We start from the raw sequence: 14902 nt of genomic DNA, 5'->3' as shown, positions 1-14902 counted from the left end.
ACAAGACCTGTATACATTATAAATAATATCTATATATATCCATCAATTATAGGGGGGAACAAAAGAAATTGTAAAATACCATTTACAATGTATACACCAGAAACCTAATTGAGCAAAAGTCAATAACAAACCGATGAATTAGGTTCACAGAAGAATAACAAATCTGGTTGTTACAACCAGGGTTGTTAGATAGATAGAGTTTGCATTTTTGCTTTTACGGTGCCATGTTATTCTGAGAGACTTTATGTTGGTAGAGTCTTACATATGGGAAAAAATAAGATGAAACTATTTAATATATCAAGGTGGAAATTTTCCTTCAACTCTACAACGATTAGGTTTCACTAGCATTTACCTGCTACTTTACCCGCCATTGAAAGAATTCTTAAAACTTCGTCTGTTAATCTGCAGCTCATGTGACTAAACCAGCTGAGGAGATGAACAATTAAAACACTCAACATTGTCTTGTACACAAGCTCTAGTTGTGTAACCCCAAGGTCACAAGGTCTTCTTAAAAGATAGAGTCTCTGAAAACATTTCTTAAAAATATAATCAGTGCTTTCAGCAAAGTTGAGCTGACTGTCCAGGAATTTAATATTTGCCTCAGTTTCAACAGGTCGGCCATCGAGAAACTTGAACCATTTTCAGGACTTGTTTATGTCATTTAATCATCTCTACTTCCTTAAGAAAATGAAAAATTAATAAATAATAAAGACTTTGTGCTATTCTGATTTAGTTATGTAATTATATCGTATAGTTGTCTTCTCGGCATGTATTTTAACTTCTCTCTTTTATTTACTTCAGCGGAGCTCACAGTCTTTAACAAATTCTGTAGCTTTCGGTGTATTTCTAAATCTGCTGCTTAGTCGCATCTTTTCTGGCCTGCTACTGCCTCTAGTGGCGTGGGGATGGCAACACAACTAATATAATTAGTGCTGCCTTGTGGCTTCAAAGTTGATGATCAGTTGAAGTGTAAAGAACTTTGTGTGGTCAGTATGGCACAAAAAGCACCATATAATTTCAGACCATTTACATATCTCTGAGTGACGATTATTAGTCAATTTTTTTAATTTGTTCTACAAAAATAATGCTTATATAATAAAATCTTTCATATTTGAAGCAAACTGGATTATGTTACTTTTGTGTCCTCGCTGTTCAGTTTACTTGTGTTAGGACTTAAAGTTATGTAATCACCATTAGAAGTAAATTATATGTTACCTTCCTCAAAATAACTGGATAAAGCAATGAACTGGAAGTTTAAATTGTAAATTCATTACTGATCAGCATATATCCATTATAATTAGACATTTACACGATGCACTTTTGTCCCTCTCCCACAATTAGTTTATGACTGTAAAGCCATTTTCTTCCATTACTGGTACTTAACTTTAAAATGGATATGTCTCCCAGCATCTGCACAATTGTGAGAAGGCTGTAAAACAGCCCACATGTGAAGTATGTGAGCGCCAACTGATCCACCTCAGGGGGACGAGTCGGTCACGGATGATATCATGTCCTCTCCATGTCTAATAGGCACCATATGTCCTCTGGGTTTATCTGGGCTCACTGCTGCTGGACAAGAAGGCGACCAATCAGAATTGAAACAAACTTTCTTTACAAAGAGGAAGCAGGGGGTGGAGAACCTATGTTGGAGTAAAGAGAGATGATGGACCTCCAATCTTGGAAGCCTGATTCAAAGACACACGTAAAATCGCTATGAAAAGAGTACTGTTCTCATATTTAATACACATTTTAAGTACCGGTAACAGTATTTTTCTGCTACCACCAGAGGGCAACAAAGTCCACAAACTGGAGGAAGGAGTGAGGATATATGCAAAAGAGAAAACCTTTGAAGCTGTAACTGAATTTATTAGACAAAATAGAAACATATCAAAATAAACAATACTATCATGTCTACTTGACATAAGCTTACAAACATGGTTTTAGAGCTTGGAGGTACTGATGCTAGACTTAATCAAAAGCCTCACATGGTCTTAATTTACATTCCTCAGCAGATTTAGACTAATGGAGCTTTAACTGAAAGAGCTCATACGTTTTGCTGTCTTGTGTCCTTCAATGCAGCTTTTTGAGGACACATTTGATCTAAATAGTTGAAGAAGTCTGGACCAAACTGGATCTGGATCATATCTTTGCAGGATCTTCATGAAAAATGTTTGAAAGCTTTCTCTAAAGATGTCACAAAAAACTACATCTTTCTGCCTCTCATTTTCTAAGTTAGTTCAGTTAGAAAAAGGATTTGATGCAAACTCTGCAAAGAGATGGTTTATATGACTCATTAAGTTATTTATGATTAACATAAACATACCGCGTTTAAACAACACCAGGTTGCATGGCAGGATGGCGCATGTAAGCTGCAAAACATTCCTCTGAGTCACAGCACTCCATCAGAGTTCATCTTAATGTTTTTTTTAACCTTCTTTTCTATAAATTGTCAGCTTTTACATTTGGGAAGGGAATATTTTTTCTTCCATTTCTAAAGTTGTAAGCACTACTTTACTTTCACTTGAAAATAAACTGCTATGTTTACATAAGAATTTGAAGAGAAAATGGTGTTGGACAGGTATTAATATCCAATATTAACATTGTTATGTACAGTAATATTCTAATCTTAAATGTTGTGCTTTCATTAGCTGTACGTAGAAAAATCCTCATAATTGACAAAAGAAAACATCTGTTTATTTAATATGTATTTTTTTAACCTTGTGTATTTAGTTAGTGAAAAAAATAGAGTTTTCAATAATATTCAGACTTATTGAATATGACTTTACCCAAGGCCACAAACACACTTAAGGCTATAAGTCTTTAAATTAGACTCAGGCTAATTTTATATGTGCTCCTAAGCCGCCTGTCTGATCTTCTTTAAATTAACAGGTTACCAGATTTTGCACCGGAGCAGGTGGGAAGTGACGCGATCAAAATTAAACAACAATCTGTCACATCTACCAGACATCTACCAAGTGTGGTAGATGTGACAGATGCTCCATTTATTTTACATGTTCCTGTCAAAGTATTTAGAAACATTACAGCAGAAAGTTGTGGATTTTATCAGCTCAAATTGCAGAACTGCTCCAAAGCACTTACACACATGATGACATGAGTGGCATCTATGTTTCCTTTTACAAACACAGCGTGTTGCATGTAACGTCACGTCTTGTGCGCATGCAGGTCAATTCAGGACCACAAACGTTTTATACTGCAGGGAAAGTCAGATGGTCCGCATTAATAATCAAAACAACGCTGCCACCAAAAAAATGGGAATGTTAAAACCTGCAATATGAGCGTAACCCAAGTTACACTGCCCACTTTGCATTTACCAGATTTTTATAAAACATTGTAACAGCTAGCAAAAACATGTTGAGTAACATTCACTGAAATGATTTGTTTATCCCCACAAACCCTGAATCCCCCCTACTCTGTTCAATCGAGCTTGAGATAATCAGTGATAGAGACCGAAGTCAACTTCAGCTGGTGCACATTGGTCTGCGGGGCACTTTAGAAACAAACAAACAAAAAAAAATAAACATTCTTAATTGGCTAACAGAAAGTTGCTGTTGCTATTGCTGCCTTTTTGGAGCTCTGTAACCAAGTTGCGGAGTTTCTCTGAGAGCGCCACCTGGTGGGAAAGAAAACCATCTGCTTAAAGTCCTTCAAATGAAGAAAGTACGATGCAGTATTTTTATTTGTCTGTTTAGTGAGATTGAGGAAATCTAAGTAGGTTTGCATTGGATGCAGACCAGATTTAAACTCACTGTGTAAGCGTCAGGCTCGTACAGCCTCTTATGTCGAGGGTGCAGGGTCTGCAGGGAGCTCTGGACCTTTGCTCTAGTTTCTGCAGCACTGCACAGAGGCTCTGTGACCTAGAAAAAATGGGACACAATTTAAGTAAGACAAAAGTCCCTTCTCAGTCTGGATATGTAAAAAAAAAATTGTTTTGTACTGATTAATAGTGTCCATAAGATGGAAGACTGAATAACTTGAATATTAAGACAAGATGTTAGATGCCATGTTGGTTTTTGTATGATCTGTTAGTTAAGAGTGTTAATGAAATGATAGTTATGTCAAAGTTCCTCAAGGAATTTCTTTTGTACATTGTGACAAAAATCTCAAACTTAAACTCTACATCTTACAATAAACAACAACAAAAAACAATTTGGATAATTAAGTCTCATTGTTTACAAAAAACCTGTTGTCATAACATGTTGTTAGGTTTGCATGTGCAGATGATTTTCTAGACCCTGCAAAATATAAAACCAGGGTTGCACGATGGACGAAGAGGACAGGGTGCAGCTTCAGAGGACACTTGAAACTTTTCATCTTTTCCTCAGTGCATGAACTGATTTTAAGTGTTTGGGAAAATATTTTTAAAAGCTTGATGTAGAGACTAACCTGCCCTTTTAGGAAGACTTCCTTTCGCAGACAGGTCACCTGAGCTGGCGTGACTGAAACAGATGAGTTATTGTCCCCTAGAGGATAACAGGTCAATGTACACCCTGCCTCAGGAGGAGGTTCGACCATCAGACACAACAAGTCCAGGAAGGAATGACCTGCAGGTGGAAACAAACAGAAAGTCATGTTTGCAGCAAGATCAGGAGCAGCACAAGGTTCCACAAAACAAAAATACAGAGCTGCTACAGGAGAGCAGGGTGAGTATGCTCACAGGTGAAAAGTGGAGTAAACATGCTGAATCTCACCGTCAGCATCTAACAGTCGATAGACAGCTTTCCTCCCTGCAACAGTGCTTTTCTTTGGGTCCTCGCTGATCTTCATCCTTGGTCTTCCTCTCACCTCCACCAGCTTGGAGCACAAACATCACAACACAGAGCTCAACACGATGGAGCCATCTGAGCGTGGTCACCCCTGGTTGAGAAATTACCTTATAGACACAGCCCAGAGACGGCTGCTTGGTGCAGGTGACCAGATGCGTTCCGACGCCAATCACATCGATCTCATTCTCCTGAAGCAAAACATAGAAAAAATTAGAAACTTTCAATAAAAGATGATGTTAACAATAATGATACTTCAGTCACCTTCTTGTTGAGTTCTGCCATGCTTTCCTCTGAGATGTTGTTGGTCCCTACGATGATCAGAGAGTTAAACGTTGACACGGAGAACCTGCAGATGAGAGAGGCAATAGATTCTCGGAAATAGCCAAGCCAAACTTATAAAAACCAACATGAGTGTGCATCATGCACCTAACTCACTGCTCGCTGCAGAGTCGAAACACCCGACGGACTTCAATGGACTGCCTGCAGAGGTCTCCGCTGTCCAGGCGGACCCCCACAGGCTTGTAACCCAGTTCACACAACGCCAAGGCCACGGCGCAGAAGTTCAACAGTCCACTACTACAACACATAAAAAGAAATACTTGATTAACCAAGTCTCATTAAATATTCTCAGACAGACAAACAGTTAATAGTGAACATCAATAAGGAAGGAGATGTTTTGGGTGGGTAATTAAAGAAGTCAGTAAATAAGTAAGGTTCCCTTTGGCATCAATATTTTTTGCATTGAACTAAAAGGAACTGTCAATATAAATAAATATTTATATATAAATCATTGTTTTATGCTATTTTTCCACACTTATCCTAACCTGAAAAACTACTTTAGCTTTTTAAACAAAACATTTTTATTGTGGAAATATTCAACACTTCTTCCCAGTTTGGTTTTTCCATATTCTTGATTTTCCTGTGTAGGAACCCTGTTTGACCTGGGTTAATCAAATCCTCAAGGAAGTGACCACTATAGGTCTTAGGTAAGTTTTTTGACTCTATGGAGTGAGAGTGAGGGGCTGAGGGAGTTGATGACATCAAATCATCCAATAACTCAAAAACAACAGAATAAAACCCCAGATAAGAGCGTCAGGAGTTACCATCCCACGCTGTAGCTGTCAATCACAGGCAGGAAGTTCTGAGGGTAAGCGATGGCATAGGAGAGGAAAGCTGCCAGCTCGCCCTCACGGATTTTCTCAGGTTCTGCTCCCAGCAGCTCACAGACTCTCCTCAACCAGCCTTTAGTCAGAGAAATGATGTCGACTGGATTGGGGTCTCCGTTCACTGTCACAAGTGTCTGAGTGGGAACAAATACAGCAAGTTCACAAAACAGTCCGAGCTAAATCAGACCTCAGGATGCTAAGGAACTCTTTAAACAATATGTTACTCAAATCACAGAAAGCTCTTCTGACAGGTATCTGATTTAAGTTTTATGCCCCAAATTCTTTCTTTTTGATGTTGACAAAGTAGTTAAAAAAACAAGAAGTTGTTACTTTGGCTTAAAAGTTTCTAACTGTCTAACATGACAAGTTTTATGTCACTTCAAAAAGCTCTACCAAGGTGTAGTAATGTATTATTATTGTACTGATCGTGGTATCAACCAAGAATGTCAAACACTTGTCAAAGAATTTGTAAAATAAGGTACAAGCACAACATTACTCCCACTTCCATTTCAAAATGACTGTTTGAACAATCAGTCCTGACACTTTAAAGATAAAAACTGCTAACATGAGGCCACTGAGATGGTGTTACCTGTGGCCAGACCTCCTCCAAGGAGTTGAAGGAAGTGACATAAGAGTGTGCTATTGTCCCCGCCACAGGAATTCCAAACAGGAAACCAGCCTGAACGTTACTGGTGAGATCAAATCCTGGAAGACAGATTGCTGGTGAGTCTCTGAAGGTGTTGGTTTTGGAAGGACTAGGCTTGTCCACTCACCTCCAATGTGTGTGTATCGTGACGCGGTCAGGCCTCCGTCTGGTCCCTGTGCCCGTCGGAGGCCCATCTCCAGGAGCCTCCTCTGGTGTCCGGCCGCCAGGCGGAAACGAGCTGCGTTACTGCAAACCAGACTGAGAGGAGGAAAGAAATAGAGCATGAGAGACTGAAATCAGGACAAATTCAAGGAAATTAGACAGGAAGCAGAGGCTAAATTATCCGGTGCATAAACTATTTTGGCAGAAAAATAAAAGAGTTAAACCTTCGTTTGCATGTGTAAGCTAAAATATGTTCTGTTATTCCGGCTTACTTCCTGCTTAATGATGGATTTCATAAAATAGAGTGCAACAAATATGTTAAGATACTGAAGCAACATTTGAAGTTATCGGAGAGGAAGCAAAAGCTTTTGAATCAACAATGATCCTAATAGCTCACTTCCACTGAGCGGTACGAAACAGGTCAGTTCAATAAAATATTTTATCTGTTTCCATCATAAAAGCGGCTTTTACAACCAAACCGTGCTGTACCATTCCTGGGCCCACAAGGTCAGTAGGAAAACAGCATGGTCAAAGTGCAGCTACTAGCATCACAGACAGTTGACTAGTAGTGACACAGTTGTTTTTGCACTAACTGCGTTTGGGTTTAACTCCCCAGTTCAATGAGAATCCAACTAGTAATGGAAACACTTACCTGAAAAAAGCTGGACCATAAAATAGCATATCAAACCGCACTAACCTGTGCGGTTTGAGGCATAAGTGGAAATGAGGCATAAGTATAGGTCATGGATAGCATGTCATGTGGGTGGGTGGGTGGATGGATGGATGTGCTTCAAAGACAAAACCAAAACAATGCCACTACTGACAAAGACATAAATGTGAACATAAGGCTAGATGATTTTAGATGCAAGTAAAAGCAGCTCCTTTATCTGCTGACCTAAAGCTGAAGCTTTTACCTCGCGTAATTGACCAGACACAGTAAACTGGTCTCCAGCAGCTGAACCACAGCCAGTGGACCCTCCACCTCCATTAGAGGCACCTGTAGGTGTGAGAAACTTGTCAGTTTGTTATATTTCCTCCACCCTGACTGCAGCAGTTACAGGGCAAAAACTCACCCTGGCAAACACCACAGAACCCTCCGGGAGGGAGCGTATCGTCACGGCCGAACAGTCGAGGCCTCGCAAAAAGTCGAAAAAGGCAGGGTCAGTGTTGGGAGGCAGGACGGAGCGCAGGAACTGCACATCTGTATCCACAAAGACAGCTGGAGCTTGACCATGACCTTTTTATTAGGAGTCATGTACTCTAATACGCAACATGGATGACCTCTAAGGTCATAGAACTGAATCTAATTAGCAGCTAATCTAAATCAGCAGACATCAGCAATGTGACTTGAATCAACCTGTCAGCAGCTGTAGTAAACTATTTTTGAAAAATGTTCATCCCCTTTGATTGTTTTCACACAAGCATAAACTTGCATTCAATTGGGATCTGATGTAATACACCAACACAATATAGTGCAGGAATCATTTTTGCAAAGTCAAATTTCTTTAAGTTGTTTGATACAACATTTTTACAACAGCTGAGGGTAAGTTACTTCATGTGCTATAGAATGTTAATGTGCCTGGAAAATACATAACAGCACCCCTTTAAATCAAGCTAAAACCCACTTGTTTGGAGTTGATTGTTATTCCAACTTTTCATTATTTTTCTTTATTTTGCCACTAAAATAAAGTGGCAAAAATATTTTAATTTGCACGATTAAAATATTTTTAATCGTGCAAAATACTTTGAATTGTCTTGTTAAAATGAGCTTTACAAATTAACGTATTACAGTTTAAGTCATTTTTTAAAAGCCTCCATCAGTAGTTTTTATGCGCGTTCAGTATAATCTGTCTCTTTAGGGTACCAATTACGTCATCCGTTGTTTGTGTCCCGTTTCTTCATGTGGGCCTCTTAATCTGTGCAACACACAGCAGCCTGTATTCTTCTTGGTGTTCGTGTTAAAGGTCCAAATCTGCAGAGATGCTGCACTGGAGCTCACGCTTGGTGAGTTGCACAACCAACTCGGTGTGTGTTAACAGAGCGGAAAATTAAAGAGAAGTCCCACTGCCTGATCCGTACCCAGAATGTAGCTGGTTCAGTGGGGTTATTAAGGTTTATGATGGCAAGCGCGACGGCAACACTAGATGGTAAAAAGGCTGAACCCTCACCTTGACCTGCAAGGCGAAAGCTCCGCAGGAACAGCAGGCAGTCATTCAGCCCAGCGAACAGCGAGAAGCCGCCGCCGAACGGGTTGTCCCTGAAGAACATCTCGAACACGGCGGGCTCCTGGTGCCGGCCGGCCCGCCAGTACGCGTAGGCCATAGTGAACTGGTACAGGTCGGTGAGCAGAGGCGGGACCCGCTCCCGGACCGAGCGCTCCATGAGCCCGCATGTGTCTGTGGACGGAGCTGCCATGTTCCCTGGGCAGAGGCTGCGCAAAGGATCCTTGTCTCTGACACTGCTTGAATCTCCGGGACTTGCAGTTCCACAAACATCCACACGAGTCCAGCACTAACTTTAGTAATGTTATGGGTTGTTTGGACTCTGCTCATTTTCATGTTTGATAATATAGCAGCCGTTCAACCGGGCTTTGTAAGGTTGGTGAAGAATGTGTTCATTAAAGGATAACCACACTGGTACTATGTTCCCAGTACCAGTGTGGTTGTGAGCTTTTGGCCGTCCTGATGAGTCTGCCGCCTCCTCTCCTCCATTGAATACAACCCAAGCGTTACAATGTTATACTTCGAATATTTTGCATTCAGTCTACATGCCAATCGTACATCTTTCCAGATGCTTGCAGAACATGACGCTAAATGTAGTAGCTGAGATGAAAGAACTAACAGTAACTGCAATGGTGGAAATGAAAGAAAAAAAGTCAGGAATGTAAAGGTTACTTGTTACTCACTTTATCATTGCTTTATATTCAGGTGTTGTATCACAATTAGCCAGGCTCACACCTAACCAAAACTAATAAAGATTACATGAATAGCAAATAACATCCTAATGCAGGACCTAAGATATGGATAGTTTAGTATATCATCTACTGGAAGTTTTCATTGGTGGTTCTTTAAACTGTGTGTTATCTTTTGAACCACTTCTGTCTTTAACAGACTGCTAGTTCTTGAGAGCCTAAAGAACTGAATACCTAAAACTGGTTCTTTTTAATAAGATGTGTTAAAAGCGTCTTTGGGATTTAGAACTTATTCATGTTTGAAGAATTCATAAGTCATTGTTAGCTAGACAAAAACAAAAAACTGGAAGACCTTCAGAAACCAGTTGATCAAAAAATGACATGAACATTATAATTAAGGATATTTTTGAGTGTTATCAGAGGTTCACCCTAGTTTATTATATTTTAAATGTACATTTCAGTAGGGCGTCCTACGTCAAGATTTTGGATTTATCCAATTTGATGCCAAAACAAGCTGCGCGGCATCTGGTATTTTTACAGGGAGAACTGTTCCTCAACCACAGTTAGGGAACTAACATCATAGACATGAATGAGGTTAACATGTCCGTCTCAGTCCATGTGTCGATCTGTAGCACGTTTCACACTGTCTACAGAGAAGCAGTGGCGCATACTTGTGAAATCATTAGCGATACCAGAGTTGTTATTTTGTTCATATAAGTTATTAAATTTAACAGTAATTAATATATTACTTGAATTTTCTTTTGTTATACTCTACTCTACACTTCAGTTCAAGCCACCCTTGTTTGGCGACCTTTGCGACATTAAGCAGTAATTTTGTTATATTACAACAATGTGAGGACATAAAATAAGCAAGATAAAAGAGAAAACACAACCTTCATTTTTCAAATTTCCACTTCGAGATTGTTGTTATTGATTAAAACCAAACTCAAAGCAAAACGATGCAACACGAGATGCAATCTCATCAGACTGTACTGTTCTCTCACATGAATACATAGAGTTGAACTACAGCAGTAGTTTTTAGCTTGCCAGAGATGAAAACCGATACTTTAGATTGTATGAACTGTTTTGAAGATCATCTCAGCTTCCCCTGCTGTCCACCGCCATCATCTACTGCTGGGAAGCATCCTGCCAGCTCATTGGTCAGTCTGTGCTTCTGTCCTTTCCACAGAAAGTGTGTGGGCTGTCCCGACTGGCCACTCTCTGGTGGATAAACAAAGCTGGGACTGAGCTCTATGGCCAGGGACGACCTGACCAGTCCGACCCCGCCCAAGCGCTCTAGTCCAGGATGATAAACCCGGCCGCTGACTGGATGCATGTACAGCGCCTCTGGTTGGAAAGGAACAGAGAGCTTCTCTGCGCCGCCACAATACGAGAGCAGCTCCTGGTCTCCTGCTGGATTCGGCAGCAGGTGCGTGAAAACCACCGGCTTGTCGTCGCAGCGCAGGAAGTTCCTCTCTCTACCGCACAGAGACAGGAAAGGAAAATCCTCCTCGTAACGCCCGCTCTGATTTATCCGCAGGCGACTGAAGAAGAAAACCAAGAACTGTTTATCTGGAAAAATGAGACAAATGCATCAGATGCTAAAAATCTGAACAAAAATGGTATTTAAAGCTGTGGCAGAGAGCTTAGTGTTAAGCTGTGCTTAAAATAATAAATAAATAAAATAAAATTGCACTAAAAGATTATCTTCAGAAACACTTCATGGAGACCAGTTCAAAGGGTGCTGGTAGTTGGCAATTTTGCTGTCTTCCACCATTTCTGAAAAAAATGAGCTGCCTGAAAGAGGCTTCCACATTTAAACATGATGCCATCTCATATACATATTCATGTTTTCTTTTTGTACCCACTTTGATAGACAATTATCTAACAGGCTTTGTACTATCTGCTCATGGTGTGTTTTAATGTAATCTGGTTATCCCAGTTTACGTATTCACCAACAGTCGGGCACCCAGAACAATCTTGTAGTAATCGAGAGTCATTAGACCTATAGAGGATCATATAGAAACTCTGGGACTGGAACTGTGAGATCCAATCTAACGAACTTCAAATACACCAGAAACACCCTTACATTAAGATATTTAAAATACTCTTAAATCTCTAGTACGGTCAAAAGTAAATAAGGCAACCCCGAAGTCTCTCAGGAGGGTATCATCACTGTAATATACATGCCTAACATATAATGTATTTCAAAAATTATATTCCGTATGCAGAATTATGCAAGATTTTCAAATAATACCGCACATCTTCTACTTAAGCATTTTATTTACGTGACATCTGGACAGATGACTGGGTTTATATGGTCTACCTCAAGGGTCTTCAAGATAAATCACTCAAAATTGATTCAGCAAACCTGCTACTACAGAGCAAGTATTAATTTAGATTTTATTAATTCACAATACAGAATTTAGATCTCCCAGTTGTTTATCGTCTGATTGCTTTTAACTCTGAGTATTATATCAGTTCTGTTATCTGCCACTGGGACTGCAGAGAAAATTAGCTGGTAAACATGCTGTAATCTGGTGCACCAAATATTTATTCTCTGAGATAAAGGTTTTCTGTAAAAGATTCTATATAAATAAATAAACAAAGGTAAATTCAAGTAGACTAGGGCACAATGGTACTCGGGGACCATTTTGCAAAACATTATGTGGCAAATAAACTGTTCCATTTATTCAGAATAACTGTCACTGGCTGCAAACTGTACAAAGTTTTGAGTCTGAACATAATGTCTAATTATGTTTCACATTAATGAACATATAATATTGATGACGTTCACCTTGGTTTCAGTGTCATTTGGGATATACTGTATTTAACCACACACACACACATCTTGCTCTGGGAAAACAACTAAAACATCACTGCATTAATATATTTACCTTTAAAAGATCCCCAGACAAAAAAAAAAAAAACACAACATATTTAAACATCATTTTCTCAGCAGACAAAATAAAACATGCAGTCATATTAACGGAGCACTGAGTGATACTGGTAAACACTCCAAATATTTCCACAGTTTAGTCCATCCCTCTGCTTTAGCGGTACTTAAATAAGAAGCTCAAACCTTTAAAGCAGGTGACAAAGTTCTTCACTTTAGTGTCATCGAGAAAAAGCTGCAAACGTCACAGAAAACACAGTAAACAACTGGAATACAGTTTGTTTGAAACGTTTTGTTTTGGGCTAAGATAGATGCTCACCTGTCCTTGATGGTCGATGTAGTAGAAATACTCTCTGATGCGGGGTTCGGGACTCTGGCCCTGGATGTATGAAGCGGTACTTCTGTAGTGAATGAATGTAATGAAGCCGCCAGGCTGACAATGACGACGAAGATCTGTCAGAGTTCTGCAGCTTCGAGCCGCTAACCGAAGGAATGTCATGGCCGGTTTGACAGGCAAATGTCCTGGGTTAAAAAGCGGGAACTAGAAGACAAAGCATTCAAATGACGACTGGTTTGTTTTTGTCTTCAGGGAAGGTTATAACGCTAAACTTGTGTCCTCATGGCTTTGTTTATAGAAGAGCTCATGTACCGGCCAACCGGAAGTGCTCATATTTTGTGTCGCTGCCCCCTGCTGGAGAAACTGCTTTATAGATTTCAGTAAGACAAGCTGCCCTCTACTGGAAGGAGTGTTTACTACAGTCAAAATCCGCGGATAATAATAGGTCATAAGTAATATAAACATGGAATGGTGTTAAATACATACATAATATGTCAAATGTTTGTTTTTAGTTGTACTAAATTGAATCAAACACCAAAATTATTTAAATCAAACTATTAAAATGTTTAGACAGACCATTAACTTCAGTGCTGTTTAGTTTATTTTGAAGAGTTTTCTCTCCCCCAGTTATTTTTAAGGTTCTTTTTCTTGTTGGATGATTTGTGAATCCTAGCTGTACAGGCTGTACAGAACCTAATATATGCACCACAGCTATTTAGGCTTTTAAAAAGATTTTCTACATTTAGCCTTTATTATCATATTTTCTTGACTCTTGTATTACCCATAAAACTTTGGATATAAGCATTTCTTTTAAATGTAAACTTTGATGTAGAGGAGATTATGTTGGGGACATATTTTTCAGGAGTTAGCCTTGGTTCCCTAGTCCAACTTAAAGGAACTTTTGTTTTAGCACTTCAAGACATTTTGGTTACTTGAATGCACCAACATTCTGAGGACCGCTTAAGGATGGCCCCTTGATATTCAAAGAAGACTAAACACAAAGGCAAGCAAATTTTGCTTAAATACTTTTACATAAACTAGGAAAGTGGGGAAAAAGTTGCCCATCATCTATGCATGCCAATGAAATAGGATTCAACTGATTTTGTTCCCACCATGCTAATGAGAATTAATCTGAAAGCTCTTTACACTTGCAATACATTACAATCACTACTATTTCAGTTAACAGCAGAGTGTCACAAGAAGTTGTTTGAGTAAGCTAACATAGTGCAAGTTCACACTGCATGAAGTCCCACTGCACTGGAAATTTTAAATTGCTAGCATTGGTTTAAGTACGATATAGAAATTATTTTGAGTAGCAAATACACATAGGAATTAATCAGATGGAGAAACATAAACGGATATATAAGCAGATTTATGCTAGCTTTGAAATTGATTGCCGACAGCTTCACAGTCACCTTCTGCATATGGCTTGGGTGTCATCCTGCCTGGTCATCACTCTGGTCAAAACAGGCAAGATAAAACCCCTTGCAAAAGTCAAGTTCAGAATTTAAAGTGGATTATGTCAAAAGTCGCTCGTCCAAAATAGCACTAAAGCAAACTTTTCAGCTCAATCCTTATGCCTTTTGTGATGTCACCAACCAAAATTTAGAGCATAATTAGGTGTTTCATGTGGTCTTTAAACTTCGCATTTTGTGAAATTCAGCAGTTGAAATCCATACCTAATATGGTTTCATTTTCAGTCTACACTGACAAATGAAAAATAAATAAATAAATACACCAGTGCATAGTATCTTAAATAAAACTACAAGGTGGTGTGAAAAAGCAGAAAAGGGCTCTTTAGGGACATTTCAATCACATAAACAAGATGGCTGAGACTCAGAGAAAGTGCTTCTGCTGTTAAAAGGTCAACTCCTCCTTGAATCAGGAGAAAACAGAGGCTTCTATTGGCTTCATAATAAGGACTGACAGCACCAAACAAAGCGGCTGATTCATTAAATGTTCAGAATTTTATCCAGAAGGCTCGCTCTTCTTCTTCTTCT

At 39.3% G+C, this 14902-nt stretch overlaps 2 protein-coding genes across 2 annotated transcripts; both read right to left on the bottom strand.

Moving 5' to 3' along the window:
• Window positions 1-1845: 1845 nt before the first annotated feature.
• On the bottom strand, window positions 1846-9481 carry naprt (nicotinate phosphoribosyltransferase). Its single transcript, XM_032571448.1, has 13 exons — window positions 8927-9481; window positions 7832-7959; window positions 7673-7755; window positions 6724-6854; window positions 6540-6655; window positions 5888-6084; window positions 5220-5360; window positions 5046-5130; window positions 4892-4972; window positions 4710-4812; window positions 4405-4562; window positions 3768-3875; window positions 1846-3631 (listed from the first exon to the last, which is right to left on the bottom strand). Exons 1-13 carry the CDS (start codon window positions 9171-9173, stop codon window positions 3545-3547), a joined length of 1665 nt encoding a protein of 554 aa, XP_032427339.1. The 5' UTR covers window positions 9174-9481; the 3' UTR covers window positions 1846-3544.
• A 582-nt stretch (window positions 9482-10063) lies between these two features.
• c9h8orf82 (chromosome 9 C8orf82 homolog) lies at window positions 10064-13259 on the bottom strand. The gene is made up of 3 exons (XM_032571449.1): window positions 12885-13259; window positions 12752-12800; window positions 10064-11241 (listed from the first exon to the last, which is right to left on the bottom strand). Exons 1-3 carry the CDS (start codon window positions 13062-13064, stop codon window positions 10763-10765), a joined length of 708 nt encoding a protein of 235 aa, XP_032427340.1. The 5' UTR covers window positions 13065-13259; the 3' UTR covers window positions 10064-10762.
• Window positions 13260-14902: the final 1643 nt, after the last annotated feature.

The sequence above is a fragment of the Xiphophorus hellerii genome, chromosome 9, assembly GCF_003331165.1.
Source record: "Xiphophorus hellerii strain 12219 chromosome 9, Xiphophorus_hellerii-4.1, whole genome shotgun sequence".
Taxonomy (NCBI): Eukaryota; Metazoa; Chordata; class Actinopteri; order Cyprinodontiformes; family Poeciliidae; genus Xiphophorus; species Xiphophorus hellerii.
The sequence above is the reverse complement of the archived record's forward strand: the minus strand, read 5'-3'. Positions and strand labels throughout refer to the sequence as shown.

Coding starts and splice junctions, on each gene's coding strand:
- naprt (XM_032571448.1), bottom strand. CDS start 9,173: ATGGCAGCTCCGTCCACAGACACATGCGGGCTCATGGAGCGCTCGGTC. Junction 6,656..6,723: donor ACGATACACACACATTGGAG/GTGAGTGGACAA, acceptor TCTGTCTTCCAG/GATTTGATCTCACCAGTAAC. Junction 3,632..3,767: donor ACGAGCCTGACGCTTACACA/GTGAGTTTAAAT, acceptor CTTTCCCACCAG/GTGGCGCTCTCAGAGAAACT.
- c9h8orf82 (XM_032571449.1), bottom strand. CDS start 13,064: ATGACATTCCTTCGGTTAGCGGCTCGAAGCTGCAGAACTCTGACAGAT. Junction 12,801..12,884: donor ACATCGACCATCAAGGACAG/GTGAGCATCTAT, acceptor TGACGTTTGCAG/CTTTTTCTCGATGACACTAA. Junction 11,242..12,751: donor CTTTGTCACCTGCTTTAAAG/GTTTGAGCTTCT, acceptor TCATTTTTCCAG/ATAAACAGTTCTTGGTTTTC.